The 21,526-nt window shown below is 38.8% G+C and overlaps 1 protein-coding gene across 1 annotated transcript in view; it reads right to left on the bottom strand.

The window, feature by feature from the left end:
- TFCP2L1 (transcription factor CP2 like 1) overlaps positions 1 to 21,526 on the bottom strand; it is a 57,576-nt gene that overhangs the window by 8,588 nt on the left and 27,462 nt on the right. Inside the window, exons 7-14 of the mRNA XM_020963110.2 lie at positions 16,817 to 16,927; positions 13,607 to 13,698; positions 11,554 to 11,602; positions 11,365 to 11,458; positions 9,869 to 9,959; positions 8,966 to 9,066; positions 4,767 to 4,909; positions 489 to 540 (exon numbers count right to left, since the gene is read on the bottom strand). Of these exons, the coding sequence (XP_020818769.1) occupies positions 489 to 540; positions 4,767 to 4,909; positions 8,966 to 9,066; positions 9,869 to 9,959; positions 11,365 to 11,458; positions 11,554 to 11,602; positions 13,607 to 13,698; positions 16,817 to 16,927 (733 nt within the window). The remainder of the gene's footprint in view (positions 1 to 488; positions 541 to 4,766; positions 4,910 to 8,965; positions 9,067 to 9,868; positions 9,960 to 11,364; positions 11,459 to 11,553; positions 11,603 to 13,606; positions 13,699 to 16,816; positions 16,928 to 21,526) is intronic.

Here is a 21,526-nt window from a genome sequence, read left to right as displayed (position 1 = left end):
GATTGAACGCTCCAAGTCATTTATGAATTCATTATTAGAGAACCATATATGTTCAAGCCAATATTTTGAATGGTTGTCTTCTGTTCTCTCAAATTTCATTTAAAGTAACTATTTCATATATTTCTACCTCTACCTACTATTTTCAAGCTCACAAAGACCATCTGATATGCAGGGAACAATGAAGAGTTCTTTTCATAGGCCCCTCTTTCAAATTTCAAAAGTTACATTTGGGTCAACACAATTTCACTTAACTAAATTTCCACGTGGTGCTTTTTTCTCTCTCGGTAGTATTTATCAGGACAAAGCCACTGATACCATGTGTCTCCCCCACCACATATACCAGATCTCTCATGAGAGGGAGTCTCAGACCTAGCTAGGTAGGCATCATTCCTTGTTCCCAATTTCAATCTGCCCTAGCAACTTCTTCTGACTACTATACTGCAATCAAAAGTACTTCATTTTTTTTTAAATGGCAAAAGATGTCATACCTTTTAACGTGCTGATAACAAAACAAGATTCATCTTGGAAATTCTGTACCATCTGAAAGACAAAAAGAAAAAGAAAAAAAAATGGCACCTTCTTTCAGCAACCCAAATATGTAGGACAAAACCCAGAGAGACAGCTAACCTTCCATTTTGTAGTACTGACCATGCACAAAAATCTTAGTTATCCTTATGTAGATGTACAAATCAAGACTGCCAAGAGGGGGGCAAATAAATGATAATGGAAATCTCTATGATTCTGTTTTGGGAGAGACAGATGGTAGTCAGAGTCTTGGACTTGGAATCAGGAAGACCCGAGTTCAAATCCTACTTCTGACACTAACTGTGTGACCCTAACACTTAAACCTCTTGGAGCCTCAGTTTCCTTATCTGTAAAAGGGAATAATAATAGCAACTACTTCCCAAGGTTGTTGTGAGAATTAAATGAGATAACATATGTATGGTATTTTGCAAACATTAAAGTGCTCTATAATGTCTAAATGTGCATGTGCACAGACACACACATACATCCCTATACACAGTTATAGAGGACAATTCTAATGATTTTCTCCACTGAGAAAAGCAGTAAAGAATCCCAAGAAAGAAGCTAATGGTGCTTCAATTTAAGGGCTGAATTGAACAAATATGATCCATTTACATCAGGGCTACCATGCTGTCCAATGAAAGAATTCAAGCACAGCCTCAAAAAATTCCCAAACATTCCCCTGCCTGCTTTTTGGTATCAGAGAGGCTTCAATTCATCAGCACCAACAATGGATATTAAGTGAACGCCCTGGAAGATTCCAATGATGCCATTTGTATCAACCTGGCCTAGAGGGAACAAAATGAGCTCAGTTGTCACAGACCTTCTTCCATCTCTAGCTTCGCCAAAGGAGGCATGTGTAGAGCTGAGGTAAACAGCAGAATTAACTGCCCAGAGTCAGAGCCTTACCATGGAAGAATGAACAAGGGAACATAATATCCAAACCCCCACAACCTCTGTTGGGAACATCCTCCCTCCATCCAACTCGCCAGACTCTCTCTTTTGCATCAAGCTTTTCCTGAAATCCCATCTCCCATCACCTCCTTCAGGTTGTCTTCCAAAGCATGGCTGATGCTCTACTATGCAACTCCCAAGTTCACTTTTGCTGTCAGGCCCTGGCTTTGCTCAAGAACTACTGATACATCAAACAGTTCCAATTATTTCCTTCCATACAATATAATATTCATTCGTTCATGTAACAAAATATTATGGACCATTTATATGCAATGCACTTTGCCAAGCACTTGTTAAGCAAACAAAAATAACTAAGAGCCAATCCTGCTCTCAAGAAATTTACTATGTCATTTTTTTAGTGGGGGAAGGAGGCTGCAGTGATTTTAGTGGTGTGTATAACTCTGTGTGGGGACAAATGTCCTTCTACCTAGGACATCTACCTATATAGATCTGGTTTTAATTTAGCATCCTAGGGAGACATCAGTAACACTAAGAGGTGAAGTGACTTCTGATATAGTGGCTATGTGGCCTTGGGCAAGTCACCTAACCTCCTAGTCCTTCAGGCAATTCTCTACTATAAGCTTCAGAGAAAGCTCTGACCTTCATTGGTAAAGGGAATTTCCTAATCCAAGACTTCCTTATACCAATCAAATAACAGGTCTAGTACCTATCCCTCAAGAAGAGAAATATTCAAATTGTGATCTCTATGGAACAAGGTGTAGAACTGGAGACGATGTGAAGAGAGGTTAAGCCCTCAGTAACATGCCCTCTGTTAAGATGCATTGGGGTCTGGGGGAGGATTGTGATCATTTCTGGATTTAAATGCTCCTCCAACTTGGGCCTTCTCTATTCCATCAGCCTTTTCTTACCCAGGAGTTCAAACAGTGAACTGGGTAACCAAGGAGCACATTTCGGAACAGAAATTATCCCTAAACTCAAGAATGTTACAATCTTACAATGTAGGTGATAACTGTACATCAGCTAACAAAACGGGAGGGATGTACATGGCAGACAGCAGTGCACAGGAAGAAGACAGCACAAACCATTTATTCCCATGAACTGAGAATCAAAAGTTGATTCCATGCTTGGTTACTATGCAAGTTTACTCTCTTTCTCCAAGCCTCAATGGCCCAATCTTTAAAACGGCAAAATGGTATTCTACTTTAAATCTACAACTAACTTTTTATAAAGGTCATAGAACTCTCTAACAATGCAACGACCAAAGAATGTGAATATGATAATTTGAGCTTGATCATTCCCCAGGATCCCCTCCCCCACACATACCCACTTCAGGTGCCTAATGATGCATGAAGTATGTTTATTCTGTTCCTCTTGTTTGCTCCATCTACTACTCTGGCTATCCTGCTGCATGGCTATGAAAGCCCCCAAATAAAGCCATATATATTGTTAATCAGTAACTTAAGCATTTAATTTAGTCCCCTTACTCCCAAAGGAGCCAAAGCAATTCCCCACTAGGGCTGCCTCAAAGCATTTTGAGATGATTAGAGTTGAAAGCTTCTCATTTAATCAGGGCAAAAAGGCAAGAAACCACTGCCTGCTTCAATCTAGGCCATGTTTGAATTCTGCCTTGTTCCACTTGCTTTAACCAGCTGGGTCTAAGCTTTGAACAAGATGTTATTCAATGAATTTCCTTCCAGGACTGCAGTTCACAAAATTGCAGGGGTCTGGGTATTAGGTTTTTTTGTTTTTGGTCTTAATAAATGGTGAGTTGTTCTTGAAAGCCAAATACCAGGGGCTCCTCCTCCCTGACTTGCTTCATCTCCAGAACCTTGTAGACTTTCTTATTCTAAAGTTATCCTGTGTCTCCAAGAGCCATTTCTTCAATCATCCAACCTACAATCTTCTTTCTTTTTGCCCCAAATAGTCAGCACCACATATTGAAGCTAGCTAAATGGCTCAATAGAGAGAATATTGGATTTGGATTCAGGAAGACTTGCATCTGAATCCTACTCTAGACACTTACTAGTTGTGTGACTTTCTAAACCTCTCTCAGCCTCAGTTTCTTCAACTGTAAAATTGGAATAAAAGCAGCATCAAATTGTGAGAATCAAGTGATATAACACATCAAGGGCTTTCTAAACTCTAAAGCGCTATATAAATGTCTGGCTATTAGCTTCTTCTGCATACATACACAAGGACAAATTGATGCTATGGACACATGCTGGCTAAAAGAGTCTGTGTTTAAACTTTCATGTGGGCAATAATAAAATGCTATAATATAAATGTTAGTTATAAAAGCTCTTTCCTGAAAGAAAAAAAAAACAACCCTTAATGAAGATGGTGCAAATTTTATTATTTCCATATTGCAGATGAGAAATCTGAAGGTCAGGAAAGTTAAGTGACTATCCCAGGGTAACACAGCCTAACAAATACTGGAGGTGGGAATCAAACCCAGGTCTCCAGGGTCCAGAGTCCAGGACTAGTGTTTTTTGTTACTACATCAAATTGCCTCTATGATGAACTACCGGTCTTAATCCCAATTAAAACTAGGAACCCACCTCCCTTGTTTGCTTCACAGCGGCTCAATCTTTAGGGGTTGAGCTGCTAAAAGGATCATGTCCAGTGTCCCACCTTCTAGGCTGGGCTATCTTCTCTGCCTACCAAAATTCTATTCACCCTTCAAGGCCAAGCTTAAATGCAGTCTCCTCAATGAAACTTCTACTGACCATCCTTATGGCTAGAGTGGTCTCTTCTTTTTTAAAATTTGGATAGACAGGCACTTAATGGCCATACATATTCATTTTCACACTTGGTCTTATACCTCCTTTTATGGTAAATTGGATTTATCCTGTGTGAGAGGCAGTGTGGTATAATGGAAAGAGAAGTGGCCTGACATTTGGGATCTCCAGACTTTTCCTTGATAGCCATATGGTCCCAGGCAAGTCATTTAAGGTTTCATGCCCTGCCTATCTCACAAATCATTAGTTTTGAGGAAAAGAATTTTGAGTAGATGGGGTGCTGAAAATCCTAAGTAAAATGGCAATAAATCTTCTGTCTCTAAGTTTGGTAAGACAATCTTTTTCCCTAAACAAGCCCAGGTCTCTGAAAGGTCACTCTGTATTGAAATAATAACTGTTATCATTTCTAAAAAGAAAAAAAGTTGGCTATAGTCATGCCTATACCCTGCATTTTACCACCACCCCCCACCTTTATTTCAGGCAACTTTGTCCAGGATCTTACCACAGTCCAAAAGGTCACCCCGACTTAAGAGGAATAAAGGTCAGGCAGCTGCTGAACTCTGCTACCTGGTGTCAGATGGTCCTCACCTCATTGCTCACCACCACATGGATCCCCGTTGGTCCCTGCCTGTAGACTCTGTTAATATGCTGAGGGGAAATGCTGTAGAGATTTGCAATCTTCTCAATTAGCTCCAAAGTGGTCAGCTCTTCCAAAAAGATGGCATGGTACACTGAAGAGAGAAGAAACAAGAAAATACTTTTAGCTAGTTCTTTTGAAAAGTTTGCTCTCTAAAGAATAAACTACTTCTAACTAATTACCTAAATTAGCAGAAGTCCACAGATCCACGGAAAAATAATACCTTGCCTTTCTGTTTTAAAGAATGGACACTGAGCAAAGCCAAGAGAACCATTTATACAATAAAAACAACACTGTAAAAAACTGTTTTTAAAGTCTTAAGAATACTGAGCAATGCAATGACCAACCACTAATGATGAAAACAACTTCTCCACCCTCCTGACTAGAAGCTAGACTTAAAGCTGCAGAAAGAGGTCTACATTTTCAGACATGGCAAATGGGTGGGTTTGCTTTATTTGCTCATGCTTATTCATCATAGTGGTTCTGTTTTTCTTTTTCAACAGAGGGAGGAGTGAAGAGGGAAAGCAAGAGTATTGTCAAAAAACAAAAATAAAAAGTCAATGAAACATTAAAAAGAAAATCCAAAGAAGAGAACAGAACCAAATTCAGACAGAAAGAAACACAAACAGGATGGCTTTGAAATAAGCAGGGTGAAACACACACACACACACACACACACACACACACACACGTATTCACATGTAGTTTGTATATAATATTTTGTTATATATTATATACATATTTTAAAGCTAGTTATATATAATGGCAATTCATAGTTCCATATATAATCTTTTTTTTTCTATTCTACTTTGCTCATGGGGGGAGGGTGATAGATGCAAAATAAAAAAAATTTTTAATTTAATTTTTTTTTAAATTTTTAATTTTTAGGCAATTGGGGTTAAGTGACTTGCCCGGGGTCACACAGCTGATAAGTGTCAAGTGTTTGGTCTGAGGCTGGATTTGAACTCAGGTACTCCTGACTTCAGGGTGGTGCTCTATCCACTGTGCCACCTAGCTGCCCCAAAAAAAATTTTTAAAAGAATGCTTCTTGTCAAAAACATAAACTACATTATCACATATACCAAAGAATGGTACTTCAAATTACTTATGTAGTAGAATATGGTTATGATGAGTTTATTACTAGAAATAATATTCCTGGGCTACAGGATATAATACATGACAGAGAATCGCTGCTCATCCTCTGTTGCACATTAGCAAGAGAATAAATTAGGAGAAAGGGAAAGGAGACATGAATGTACCATTGGCTTTTCCCACCATGCTTGTAGATCATTTTATATTGTTCCACTTAATGGATAATTTGGAAGTCAGGGGGTGGGGAGAGAAAGACAGAAGGAGAGTCAAAGGGATCGTAAGACAAATAATATTTGATGGCCAAACGAAAGTACTGGAAAGAGTTCAGCTGTCCTGTTCCCTTCTTACACTCCTCCCCTGCAATGCAAACAACACCCAAACAGGTACTTTAGGTTATAAAGGATAAGAATTGTATGGTTTATTACAGAAACTGTAATCTAATTAAAAGAGCATTTATTCTGGGTCATTCAAGGGGATGTGAAAGTTGCTTGGTTATATGGAATCCTTCTTTGATGCCTTTCATGATGATGATAATTTTAACATTTAAATCAATTTCCAAGGGAGCCGGGCACAGCAGACTGAGGACTAAATCTGAGTCAGGAAGATCTCAATTCAAATTCTCTACCATCTATTAGCTGTGTGTGCATGACTCTAAGCAAGTCACTTTAACCACTCTCAGTCAGAGCTTCTCTCATTCATAAAAGGGGAACAATGACAGCACCTGCCTTATAGGACTGCTGTGACAATAAAATAAAATAATATATGTAAAGGGCTTTGCAAATTTTAAAGCCCTATAGAAATGTTAGCTAATATATAAATAATAGGCACTGATACTATCTCTCTCATCATTTATATTTTGTTACAAAAAAATTTTATTAAAAGAGAGGCTTCTCAGGAGGCAAAAAGTAGGCATGATACACATTAAAAAAAGAGAGCATCAATGAAACATTTTTAAATGGAAAAAAAATAGATAAAGCACATTCTAAAAAAAGCAAGTTATCTCCCTGCCCACCACTCACGTAAGAATTTATCTGTGGCCATTCATAAAAATAATCGGCAGTTACTCTTTTTTTTTGAAGGCTGAACTTCCCTATTTCACCCAATCCCATTGCTGATTGGCAGGGAAGCTTTAAGCTTTAACCTGCTTTGTTTCCAAAATGGGCTGGTTCACTTCTCCTTGGGTAGTCTGGCTGCCCGCTTCTCCCTGGGGCTCACCACATTGGTGCCAAAATTAGTGCAAACATTCAATTGGCTTTAGCCCCACTGGTATTCAAAGCTCCACAGATATTCCAAGCTTCCAAACTCCATTGATCCACCAGCCTCAGCCTCCTCAGTAGCAGAGACTACAGACATGTACCATTCTACCCACAGGGTGGTTACTTTTCTATCTTGTATTATGTATGGAAGATTCTTTCCAGCTCCATCTTTCAGATTCCAAAAAGATGAAATGAGCATATTAAAAGGTTACTGGGGTTTTAAAAAATATATACTTTTTGATGACAGAGTACATGAACTACTTTGAAAACTTTAATGCCAAATATTTCTGGTGGCTGCTTTGCCACCCTAAAGATACAGGGGTGAAAAGGCCAGCCAGCCTCTGGGACTCCAGAAATAGTTGTATCACGTTAACTGGCTAAGGGCTATAAAGTCACTTGAGTGTCAACCACATATCTCAACAAGGAAGGCCCATAAGCTGGAGCAAACAACTGACTTTCCAATATTTAACTACTCTTTAAACTGCAGTAATCTGGGGCTTCTGATTCATGTCTGGTTTAGCTGCAAAGTCCCTGTATTTATCAGGACTCCCTGTCTTTATTCAACTAAGCAGTGAGATTGGTGGAAGAAAAAGAAAATCTATTTTCTTGGCATCTTATTCAACACCAATGACTATAACAAGCCAAAAAAGCCTATCAAGCACAAACTTTGGGACACAAATGTACAAGAACCTTAGAGTCCGGTCCAAGAGACTGCCTTATAGTTAAAGTCACCTGATAATGTGTCTTGGCACATTTCACAAATTCACCGTCCCCCCAATTTCATAAATGTGGTCCAAGAAGGACATGTTTTAATCTGAATTCTACTCTATAATAAACGGAGACGTAAAGATTCCAGTGTACCTCTTTAAGGATTAACAAACACATTTCTGTGTTTTTCTTGCAGCTCACTGTTATTTCCAAATCAAAGGGAAATAACGCATCATTGATGAGGTACAGAGATGAGGTCCTGAACTAGAAAGGGCCACTTTGGGGATTCTATCAGTTGGAAGAGAGGATCTGAGTATTATAATTGCTAATGCTTCTTAGGAAGTTAAACCATCGTGGCTTATGTGTTCTTAAGATCCCCTACAAACCTACAACTAACCTCCCTTTTAGCTTTGCCACTACTGTCGTGCAAGAAAAAGGAAATGAACAATCAAAAGAAGGTCCACAGGTTTTTGTCAAATTCAAAGGGGATGATTATAAGTCTAGGAACAACCAGGCAGTGTCCATAGTCTATTGCATTGTTCCCAGGAACACAGCGATTAAGCATCATTTTTTTTCATAAGCGTTTTATAAGCTTCTTCATTGACTATGACATAGTAGTGGATGACATATTCTTCACATACTACAATGGAATGAGCAATGGCTTGAGACTGAAGAGACCTTAGGTTGATTCCCAAAGTTTACCAAATATGTGACCTTGGGCAGATCACAATCACATTTAAGGATTTGAGTTTCCTTACCTGCAAAATGGTTGAAGTCTCTAAAGGGCCATTCTAGCTTTAACAATCTTAAGACCACATAAAACTACATTTAACAAGACTTTCTATCACATAAACCTTAAGTATTAAGGAAAGAGAATAGAAAAAAATCCTCCTGGAGATAACTTTCTTGCCTTAGTAATAGATTTCCTTTTTTCAAAACACCATGCGAAAGCATAATTCTCAGACTGTGCTTATTTATCTAATTATTCCATCTACACTTGCCACACAGCTCACAAGCTGCCCCTTGTCTAAAGAGATAAGGACAATGAATGAGAATCTCTAGTCCCACTGGTTAGCCTCTCCTGACCAACTTACCACACAAATTGCTGTCTCCACCTTCTCTCTTCTGCTGAAGATGAGACCTGTTCTGCTCCAAATCCTGGCACACATAGATGGTCATCTTTGGCCTTACATTTCTAGCAGCAAAATGAAACAAACAAACAAACAAAAAACCAAAACAAACAAACTAGTAACAAATGTAGGTTCTTATATGGGATGATGGTCAGTTAATTTAATTCTCTGTTACCACAGAAAGCAGAATAAGAACAAAAAGACTAAAAATGTCCTGGAAAGGACTGAGAGAGAAAAGAAAAAGACGACTCTGGATTTTAAGTTGCTAGATAGTAGAAGGAAGTGGAACAACTTCTATCTGTGAAGTGAGTTAGCAATAGGAGACAGATACCTATCTCTCTGGGATGGCTTAAGAACGACCCTGCTTAGAAAACAAGTGGCCCAAACTATCTTGCTAGACATCCCATGAATGAGCCAAGTGTCCAGCTTCCTAATTGTCAAACAAATACATCTACAGATACACGAGTCCCAAACTGGAGCAGAAAGACAACAAGGAGGAACCAAAGGGCTTCTAAAGGACTAGTACATTTGCCCTTTAGGTCATCAGTTCATAAAGCTGCCCTGGAGTGGGAGAAGAGCCAGAGACAATGATATTCAACAAATGTTTGAGCAACTGGATAAAAAACAGTCTAGGTCGGCAAAAAAGGTGACAAAGGCTTAAATCAAATGTGGAGCAAAGAAACACTCAATATAAGCATAGGTTCTGCCATGAAACTCTTCAGTCCCAGACCAACCAGGTTCCCCAGTTTTGATATAGACTCAGGGTATATGGTTTTGGTCATACGACTTATAAAAGCTCCAGAAATCTTCAAAAGGTATTGTAACATCTAACTGCTCTTGATGTGTCAGGTTGAAATAATCACACACCTGCCTTTGATGGCATTGAAGAGCCGGATCCCATCAGCAGGGCCACAGATTTGAACAAAATCTTCTTTGGACATTTTTAGTAAGTCAGCACCTAGACGTTAAAGAACACCACAGGTTATAGAAAACAAAAACCAGAAAGAAGCCATAAGTCTTTATGTAGCCAACCTAATTTTTCTGTAATACCATGGAGGGCAGAACACAACCGAAAAAATTAGCTACAAATTTTGATCTTTAGGTTTGGGAACAGATTTCCTATAGTGAGGATGGAGAATCTCCTTCTCTGTAGATCTTTCTTACTAACCAAGCACCTGCTACACGCAAGGGATCAGGCTAGGGAGACATTTGTGGAATACAAAGAACAACATGGCACAGTCCTTTCTCTTCAAACTGCCCATAGTCTACTTGAGAAGACAATACCAAACATAAGACTATACATCAATGAGTTTTAAGAACAAGAGTTATCAGAAGAGGGAGAGTTTTCCCACAGGTGGACAATTACATAAAATACACACCATTCATCAGCATCGGGAGAACAGTAGAGAAAGAAGGACAGAGAGGGAACACAGATGTGAAACTTAAAATTCTCCAGACACACCAGAGAGAGGATTTATGCCCTTAAATAGAATTCATCTAATGCAAACTCCCTTTGCTGCAATGCACTTCTCTTTAATTCAACAAGGATTTGCTGAGCACAGTGTCTGGTCCAATCTAACTGAGTGGACATGACATGAATATATGAACAACACAATTAAAGAATGTTACAAAGAAATTAACTACTTCTAAATGTTGCCTTTACCACCAAGACTTTATTTGGAATCTTTGGAACAGGAGGAAATAAAAAGACCTGAGAAGGGGAAAAACCTAGAAGGTAATGAGGCAAAGAGTAATTTCCGCATATACAAAAGTAACCAAGATAACACGTTAAGGAAATATCTTCTGGATTAGTCCTATGCTCCATTCAAAGTAAGACTCTCTGTTTTTGAAGGGTGGTGATATAGAGTTCCAGGAGAGGTACCAAGAAACAGGTTATTCCTCCTATATCGCCCCATTAGGTATCATTTACCCATGACTTTATCTAAACTTTCCTCAACTTCGTCATATTTTCAGCCACTATCATCTACCTTCATAGACCTTTGAAGTACTATGTGATTAGCAGTTTGGAATGGAACCTTTCTTTTAGAAAACAACAAATTAAAATATAATGAAAAATCTTGTCTCCAGGAAACAGATGGAAAAAAGTGGACTTCCCTGCAGGAGTTCATATTTGCTCTTGATTGGTAGCAAGTTTTTCCTTCCCTGGAAGTCTTTAAGGAAAGACTGGATTAAATGCCTTCCAGATAGGGTGCAATAAGGGTTCTTTTTGGGGTACGGATGGGAGATGGCACTGAGACCCCTCTTAACACTGTGATTGATACCATAGTGCGAAGTACATTCTATAAGTATAGAAATAATCTACCTACACTTGAGGAAGGTACATAGGGAACCATTTAACTCACCAGAGAAACTTGAGAAGAGTCTACAGAATGGAGAAAACCTATTGCGGTAAAGCCACTGCTGGGCATCTTGAATAGAAGCGGAAGGAAGGAGGTGCTACATTGCAAAAAGAATAAGAGGCCTTGAAATGAACTGTTCATCAGTGTCCTAAAAGAGAAAAGCAGCACATTAAAATGATCTCAAATACTTACATCATTGCTGATAGGCAGAGGCTCCACTTGGTGAGTTGGAGAACTGTTGCTAAAAAGTGTGCGTAAGATTAGGAGAAAAAAAGCATTAGGGCAAATCCTCACAGTACAGCATACTAGTTATCTAATGATTGTGCTTTTCTAAGAATTAACTAAGATCTGTCTTTCCTATCAGGCACATTGCAATGTAGATAACAGTATTGTTTTTAAATAGAGCTGACTTTAAATGAAATGCAACCTAAAGATTTTTCTCACACAGTTGAATTCTTTTTCTTTTCTAGCTTTTTTTTGGTGCAGTCAGAGAAAATTCATTTTAAATATGAATCATCAAAATCCTGAATTAACCCTTTGTTATTTGGCAGAAGGTCCTGGTAAATTAAGTCCAATGGATAATCCCTCTCAAGCCCAGGTAATCAAGCTGCAGATACTTGAGGCACTGAGATTCTAATTTGTTTGGGTCTGGAGTGCATTGAGCTGTAAAATTTCTCTCATAAATGCTCTATTTCTGACTCACTTCCACATTCCCATAGGAAAAATGACATGTAAATTGAACTTTAGAATGTTTAATTCTATATTAACATGACAGGAGAGGTCAAAAGACTTCCACCAGTATGAAATTCTCTTACAATGCAAATAACTATCCCCTAATTTATTCGTCTGTATACAGAATTTTATGGATCATGCTTCTTTTTTTTCTATTCAGCAACAGCTTATAGCAAAATTGAGAGCTCTATTTTTCAATGTTAGGAAAAAAAAGGAGAGCCTGCCAAACGAAGTAAATATGGAAAACTGTGACCCTCCTTAGGAACTCCCTGTCTCAGCATCAAATGATTAGTCTTCCTCTTAAAAAGACCAAGCTTGTGGTCAAACCAGTTTCTCCAGTAGAAAACCACTGCCTTTCTTTTTTTTTTGGAGGGGGGCACTAGGCAATAGAGTTAAGTGACTTGTCCAGAGTCACACAGCTAGTAAGTGTTAGGTACCTGAGGCCAGATTTGAACTCAGGTCCTCTTGACTCCAGGGCTGGTGCTCTATCCACTGTACCACCTAGCTGTCCCCACTGCCTTCCCTTTAATAACACTGACCCCAACAAAGAACATACAAATTTTAAATTTTAAGAGCTCAATCTTCTGACACAAACAGCTATACGGGCACATTTAGTTTCTTCACTATAGTTTCCTCCACAAGCAGCCAACCTATCTGAACCCTGAAATGAATCTAAAGAGGCAGATAAAAATTATTCTCATGGGGCTTCATAGTTCCAGCCAGCTGGAAATCAGGGAATCAGAAAACTGAAACTCAGCCCAAATTCTAGGATAGCAATTCTTCATTTAAGGGTATCATAACTCCAAAGGCCAGGAAGATGCATTCACGACAATGTTCAGTGAACTACCAGGCATTTTCAGAGATGAATGAAAATACAGAAACCATTCAGTCCGACTCTGTTTTGTAGGTGAGAAAACTAAGGCACTGAAAGGTTGATCAACTTCCCCAAAGTCACATAACCAAAAAAAAGCCACAAAGCCACAGCAATCCAGTGTCAGATGGAGGACTAGAACCCAGGTCCCCTAACTTCTAGTCCACTGCTCTCTTCTTATTATTTATCACACTGTCTCCAATACTTGTCCTAAGGGACATCAAAATCTTAAGAATTCCAAGCCCATCATTAGTGATAGAAGTAGAGATTGGGGTCTATTTTCCCACAGACCTTAATTTGTTACTGCCTTATATATCTACATAACACAAATGATCCAAGCCAATCAATGACAAGCAGTCTATCTGCCATCCTAACGGATAGTTGGGCTATGTGTTTCGTAAGGTTTCTGATCACCCTCATCATGCTGAAAATAGGCTCTAAAAACTAAGAAGTGATGTACATTTGTCTCTTTTATTAGCAATTAAATAAGGGTAATATAATACTTTAACTAAACAATTCTCAAATGCATCTCAATGCCCCCACACACACACACTTGGGCTACAAAAGAGATAAAGGAAGATGAAGAAATAAACCTAACAATATCTTTCCACATAATCCAAAGGAAGAAATTTCCAGACATACCCATCTCCCAGGCTGAAGCTGTTTGGAGAGCTGTTGTAACTCGGTGATGGGACATTGTTTACTTGGTAAGGAATATCTGGCCACGGAGAACACTGTCAGAACAGAGCAAAGAGTGGCAGTGACCCAAGTGTATTTTGGGGCCATTGAAAATGTAGATTTGGTGCCAATACCATATTTTCTCCTTTTTTCATGGGAACATTCAAAACCAGACATGAACATTGTTCTCTTCTCTACCTCCCATCCCTCCCCAAGCAATGGTAGTAATGCTGAGTAATTCACCTTTCACATTAAGTATGAAATACAAATACAAAGGATATTTTGTGCTGGTTGGGATTACCTTTTTCCTCTAAGTAGTCCCATCAGGTTATTTCATATCAGTTTTATTGTGTTATAAAAAAGGTGGCAAGGAGTGTAATTCCCATGTGCATAACTGAGAAAGTGAACTCAATGTGAACTGATTCAACCATTCTGGAGAACAATTTGGAACTATGCCCAAAGGGCTATAAAACTGCACACCCTTTGATCCAGCAACACCACTACTAGGGCTGTATCTCAAAGAGATCATGAAAAAGGGAAAAAGACCCACATATACAAAAATATTTATAGCAACTCTTTTTGTGTTGGCAAAGAATTGGAAAATGAGGGGATGCCCATCAGTTGGGGAATTGCTGAACCATTTGTGGTATATGAACGTAATGGAATACTATTGTGCTATAAGAAATGATGAGCAGGCAGATTTAAGAAAAACCTGGAAAGACATAAATGAACTTATGCTAAGTGAAGAGAGCAGAATCAGGAGAACATTGTACACAGTAACAGCAACATCGTGGGATGACCAGTTTTGATGCACTTAGCTCTTCTCGGCAATACAATGATCCAAGACAATTCCAAAAGGCTCATGATAGAAAATGTTATCCACATCCAGAGAAAAAACTATGGAGACTGAATATAGATTGAAATAAACTATTTTTACTTTGTTTTTTCTTTCTCATGGTTTTTCCCTCTTGTTCTCATTCTTCTTTTACAACATGACTAATATGGAAATATGTTTAAGATGATTGTACATGTATAACCTATATCAGATTGCATGCCATCTTGGGGAGGGGGGAGGGAAGGAAGAAAAAAGTTTGGAACTCAAAATCTTAAAGGTGAATGTTAAAAACTATCTTTACATGTAATTGGAAAAAAAGTATTAAGTGGGAAAAAATAAAAAATGAGGGGAAAAAAGAAAGAAAAGAAAGTGAACTCAAGTTACATGGAGGCAGATGAAGAGCACATTATACTTATAGTGAATAGTAAGGAAACGGAACCCAAGAGACAACCACCCCTCAATTCAAATCCACAAATATTTTAAGAAATTACTGAAGACAAATTATACATAAGACATTGTGTGAGCGTTTAACTCTCTCCTGAAAGAGCATATGATCTTATTGAGATAATATTAATTGCCACAGCAGTCTCCTAAACCCATGAGAAAACATACAGGTTTGGCCTATGAGAAGGATAAAAATGCTATAGTTCAGGTTACCTGTTCCTTTCCTTTCCTGTGACAGTGTTTCCTTGTAGAGTCAATCTGTAGCATTCCTTAAGATTTACTCTCACCACTAAACTACAGACATAGTAAATATTTAACTCCACAGTCAACGCACGATGGAATTTGATGGTGCCTAAATCTACAACTTGCAAAGGCAAGAGGAAGCCTAATGAGTAGATATAACTATGCCTCCCTTCATGTTAGCGTTTTACAAGAAGACTTCCTAGCTCAATTACTGTCAAGGCAGAGATTCCACACAAAACAAATGAAAGTTAGGATTGGACTTATACAAGATGTAGAAATCACTTATTGTGAATGTTTATGGACTGACCTGAACGACTAATAATACTTAATGACTGCCATTCACTGGGCTTTTAGCGTAGGCTACCTTATACTGTTAGTTGCCTTTGTATATACCTGTCTTGACCTTCCTCCACTAGACTATAAGCTCCCTGAGGACAGGAGACATATCTTGCATTGACAGTGGTAGGGAGCACAGTCCTAGGCTCAATATAGATGTTGTTGTTGTCCAGTCATTTTTCAGTCATGTTGACTCTTTGTGACCCCATTTGGGGTTTTCTTGACAGAGAAACTGGAGTGGTTTGCTATTTCCTTCACCAGCTCATTTTTCAGATGAGGAAACTGAGGAAAACAAGGGTTAAGTGACTTACCCAGGGTCACACAGCTAGTCTGAGGCCAGATTTGACCTCATGAAGATGAGTCTTCCTGACTTTGGGCACAGCACTCTATCCATTATGACACCTAGCTGCCTGTATATAACATAGATAGCTACCCAATAAAGGTATGTTGATCATACCATCACTGGGTCATTATATGTTCCCCCCCAAAAAAAACCCTGGGCTAAGTCCTAATCCTTCTAGTCCATTATTTCTCTCCAGGCCTTCTTTACTCATGCTGTTTCTAGCACCTGGAATACTCTCCTTCTTAGCTACTTATTCACATCCTACCTATCCTATAAGGAAGACCAAGCTGAAGACCCATCTCCCTAACAAAGCCTTCCCAGAAAACTCCAGCTCTTGTTGATCTGATTCTCTAATTCTAAAATCCTAGAATCTTTAGGAACTAGAAGGGAATGTCAGAAATCATCTTGTCCAAACCACACTAATTTTGATACACGTCCCATCAGCATTTCATATTCTTGGAGTTTGCTAGTAGTTTCATATTGAGAGGGGATCCTGTGGGTAGGGACTCTCATGTTTCTTTTGCAACCTCTACAATATTTAACACAGTGATAGGCACATGGTAATTACTCAAGAAATGTCTGCTAATTGACCAGGACTGGAGACTAGGGTAAGTGTTAGTGACAGAACAGAGAAAATCCAAAGGAAGAGAAAAGCAGATGACTATGATTCATGAAAGTAAGAGCTAAAGAGGTTAAAAAACATTCCTGATTCTAGGGAGTGGCAGGGAGGATACACTTAAGATGCAAAGTGAATCCTAGTCACCAAACATTGGGAAATCACCTTCCTCTTAGGTTATTTGTGTTTAAGACCTCATGGAGAACAAGCCACTATTTAACCTTAATGTAGTTTTTTTGTTGGTTTATTTCATATTTGCCCTAATGCCAAAACGGCAATTTCACAAGAATCTAAAACCAATCAAGACTCTATAGTTATGTCCTAAAGGCATTCAGGAAGGATTGATGGTTTCCTAACCTCTGTGAGGATTGTAGTTTCATAAGATGGCTGGTACTTCTCCTTCTCCTGTGCAGTTCTCTTCTCCATTTTCTCCCTATCTGTCTTCTGTTTCCGATCTGCTCCCTTTGGCTGCAAATACAGAGTAACAGGTGTTTGTTTAGCCAAGACAAGCAAAAGCATGGCTAACCGAAATTCAGACTCCTTGATATCCACCAATCTCCCCTGTTCAGAGGCATTGCTCACTTCAAGCAGGGATTCAGAAGATCCTAACCTGGCCAAGTAGAGAGAGACACTTGGAAAGCAACCCTAAAAATGGTCACCTTTGGAAGAATAATTCTAACCAGTAATATTGTTATTTAATTCCCCATGGAGAGTGAAGTCTGACAGAAGTGTGCAGGTGACTATTTATCAGTTTTTATTCTTGGTTTGCAAGCTATAATTGGTAACCAAAAAAAATAAAAATCCCCTGCCAAAAAACTTTGGGAACAGGCATATTTATGAAGAAATTCTCTTTTGTACTCCCACTAACACATATCATAGATACTATTCAGTTGGTACTGAAATCATTCACTGACGTGTGACCATACTGCTCACTTGTAGTATTATTGGAGTTCTTATGTGTTTATTTCTGTTTGCCTTTCTCCAAAATAGATTCTAAGTTCTTTGTGAGTTAAAACCATATCTTCTACTTCTCTCTATTCCCATACACCCAACAACAGAATTCAGAGGTCAACATGTTGAATGAGTAGATAAGTAAATAAATGAAGCAATCCCCAGATAATTTACTTTGAATTCAATTTTCTCCCAGGTTAACGTTATGGAGGTAGGTAAGGAGACAAGCTGAAAGGAGTTTCATTATTGGGAATTCAACCTAGAACTCCTGCTCCAGATGATAAATTTTGCCTAAATCCCCGGGATCCCTCTGTGCCTTTGGAGAAGCACCATTCTTCATCGAGATGAGCCTATGATACTTCTAATGATAATCTATCTAATTTATCTAATGATAAAAAGACAAAGATAAATTTGGTTTTATTGCTAATCTCACACTGATCCAGAAGCAGCTCACGGGAGACCAGCCTCAGAGTCCTTACAGACCTTCACTGTGTGCCCAATCTTAGGGTTAGCAAAAGTAAAAGGCAAAAGAACTTAGATGCCAGATGAATAGAATATTAGAACCAGTCTCAGTTGCAATAGATAAGCCTAGTCCTACCAGGACAGACAATCCTCCTGGATAAGCCAACATGCATTTGAAAGGAAGAGGACTCTCAAGGTGAAAACCCAATCTGAACACAGGCTCAGATGCTTAGACAGATGACCTCCTAGACACCAGGAATCCTTTCCTGACCTACCCCCATTTATCACTCCTGCCCTTAGTTACTCTCTGTATGCAAAGGGAGGAAACCCTACCCATCCCACAAGTCACAATATGTGCTAACCCCACAGATACAAACTTCTCTAGCACATCAACTACCTACTCTTGAATAATTCCTACAAAGGGCTGGCCTCCTAAAAAGCTGGGAACTCTTGTTCTTTCTAACCACCTTCAGAAGAGCTTCCCTTACAGACTCACCATTTTCTCTGGCAATGGCCAGTTACAAAAGTTGCAAAGAGAATAACTGACAATTTTGCTCCATCTTTCTTGCTCCTTATTCTATACTTACTTAAACTGCTTTGCTTACGTGAAGGGCAACTGGTAGATCAAGGTGAAAATATCAGCTTGGGCATTTTGTGAAACCAGTTTTGAAAGTTTTAAGATCCTGTCTAATTCTAAAACAGAACTTGACTAGGAGCCAAAGACTTGGGTTGTAGTTCTAGCTCCATTACTAGAAATCTTTGTGGTTGGAGGCAGATCATTTAATCTCTCTAGACCTTGTTCCCCTTTTGTAAACTGAGGGGGTTCTAAGGTACTAAGACAGCATGGTTCTTGGAATCATTTAACTATCAGTACATGGTGGTTTCATGAACATGCCTTTGTTTATTTTGACTTCCTGACCTTCTTTCCTCACTCTTCTTTGCCATTTTCTAACCCAAAGATAGAGGATAGAGTCTGTAGTGATTGTGATGGAAAAAGAAGGGGAAAAGAGCTGACATGTATATGTACTTACGTGGACATATAAGGTAACCAGGGTTAGAGATGGAGGTAGTTTGACATCTGGATAATTGAATGACTAGACCCAATTCCTCAAGACCTAATCCCTAAGATATTTACTAAGATACTAAGATACTTACTTTGGTTTGTACTGGCAAGTTTATAGATGAAAAAAGTCTGGGAAACACTGTTTAGAAACTTTCTTAATAAACTATTGCTGTCACAGAAAAGAGAACCAGTAGTTGTAAAGTACTACAGGAATGAAAAATCAGCCACCTCCCTTGACAGCTTCTTTCAATTTCTTATTATCTTAACCACAGGAAAGTGTGTCCTTAGGATAAATCGAAATATCTCATTGTAATTTAAACCTATTTACTCTATTTCTATCTGGTAAACAGACAGACATCTAGTTGAGACCTTCCTTCTAACATCCCTTAAAAAAATTCCAGATTGTTCAAAGTTCCCTACAGTTTTCTTAACTCTAAATCCTTTTCTTTCCCTTCTTCTAGGTCTTATCATCAACAATAAACATTTACTATATCCTACTGAGTAAAGGCACTGTGAGGCAAAGTGACAGGGATTCAGAGCACAAGCCCTGCTCTCAAGAGGTTTACAATCTCATTGGGAGACAGGATATATACTTAAACCATCCATTATTTTTGTTGGTTTTTTTCTATAGGAGATTTCCACTCAACTTTTTCCTTATCCCTCCCACATAGTAACGTGAATAAGAGTGTGGGCATCAGAACAAGGAAGGCCCAGGACTGAGGCAACTAGGTGATAGAGTACTAAAGATGGAGTAAAGAAAACCCAAGTTCAGATCCAGCCTCAGATACTAGCTGTGTGACAAGTCACTAACCACAGTTTCTTCATTTATAAAATGAGGATAATAACAATAATTACTTCCCAAGATTCTTGTAAGGGTAAAATTAGATACTATTTGTAAAGTGCTTTACAAACCTTAAAGCATTATCTAAATGCTGCCTATTATTATTACCTCTGATACATACTAGCTGTGTGACCCCAAGCAAGTCATTTACCTTCCTGCTGTTCCAGGCAATTCTCTAAGACTATAAGTTACATAGAAGTTGACAACCTTTGTTGGTAGAAGGCATTTCCTCATCTGAGAGTTCTCTATATCAATGAAATCACAGGTTCAATCTGTATCTTTCATAATATTAACGAGATAAAAATTGATCCAACAGTCTTATTAGACTGTCATATAAGGATTAACTCTTGAATCTCAAAATATAGTGGTATTTAACTCTTCTAAGTTGCTCCCAGACCCATATGAGTTTGGGAGAGTAGGAACAAGAAAATAATTCAGTTCAATATCTCCAAGGCAGTTACTGCTAGCCAGGGCTAACCCTTCTTCCTCTTTACCTAGGACATGCAGCTCACACTTCAGTAATGCAGGAGGAAGCGCCCTGAGACAAATATAATTAGTCTCCTGAACAACTCTCAATTCTTTTTTTGAGGCAATAGGGTTAAGTGACTTGCCCAGGGTCACACAGGTAGTAAGTGTCTCCGGTCAAATATGAACTCAGGTCCTCCTGACTCCAGGTCCAGTGCTCTATCCACTGCACCACCTAGCTGCCCCTCCTGAACAACTCTTACAAATGATTCACTTTTCCAAAAGACCTTACCTTTTCTGAGCACCATCAGTGAACATATAGATTTTGTACATCTTCTTAGGCAATATGTGGCCAGAAAAAGGAACAAAAGGGAAGAGAGATTTCTTTACCCAAAGTCTAGCTCGTAAAAGAAGAGTGTCAGATACATTCATCTTGCATGCCTCAAGTCTTTCATCATAGAACTAGAATCTGTGTTGACAGGGACCTCAAAGTTTACCTGGGCCAAGTTCCTGCTTAAAACATGAATCTGCAACATTCAATTCAATTTAAAAGCATTTACTAATGCCTACCACATGAGAAACACTGTGACAGGTGCTCAGAATACTAAGACAAAAATGAAACAGCCCTTGCCCTCAAGGAACTTACATTCTATTAGAAACAGTATATTCACAGAAGATTAAAATAGTTAACTATATCAATTTAATTTCTGAGGTGGAGGACATGAGCAACTTGGGGGATTGGGATAGGATTCCTGTAAGGGTTGTGCTTTGAAGGAAGCTAGTGATATCCAGATAGTCCACCGCTTCACCATCTCCAGTGATGGCAGGCTCATGACATGCTACAAGGGGACATTCTACTTGGAGACAGCTCTGTTCTTCCTTGCTATTCATAGGATCATAGCATTGTAGGTCTACAGTTGGAAGGGACCTTGGGAGTCACTGAGTCTCAGTTCTCTCATTTTACAGATGAGGCTACTACTGAGGCAATAAGACTTGTACAGTGTCAATAGCCATTAAGTATCTGAGGTGAGATTCACACACAGGTCCTTCAAGGTTAGTACCCTACATGATGATTCACATATTGTCAGTTATAGTTCCCCCCTGCCGTCCCCAGATCTCACTCCCAAGTCTTTTTTCACTCCAGCCTATAAATACCACCATTTCCTCCACCAATTTTCATTTTTAGAGATCATCTAATTCAAAAACAAAAACAAACAGACCTGGTACAATTTCACATACTCCAGAAACTGAAAATAAACCAAGGTGGGTCTATTTTAAATCTGTC

Source organism: Phascolarctos cinereus, unplaced genomic scaffold (assembly GCF_003287225.1).
Source record: "Phascolarctos cinereus isolate Bilbo 61053 unplaced genomic scaffold, phaCin_HiC Scaffold_726;HRSCAF=1367, whole genome shotgun sequence".
NCBI classification, from domain to species: Eukaryota; Metazoa; Chordata; class Mammalia; order Diprotodontia; family Phascolarctidae; genus Phascolarctos; species Phascolarctos cinereus.
This window is presented reverse-complemented; position numbering and strand designations above follow the sequence as displayed.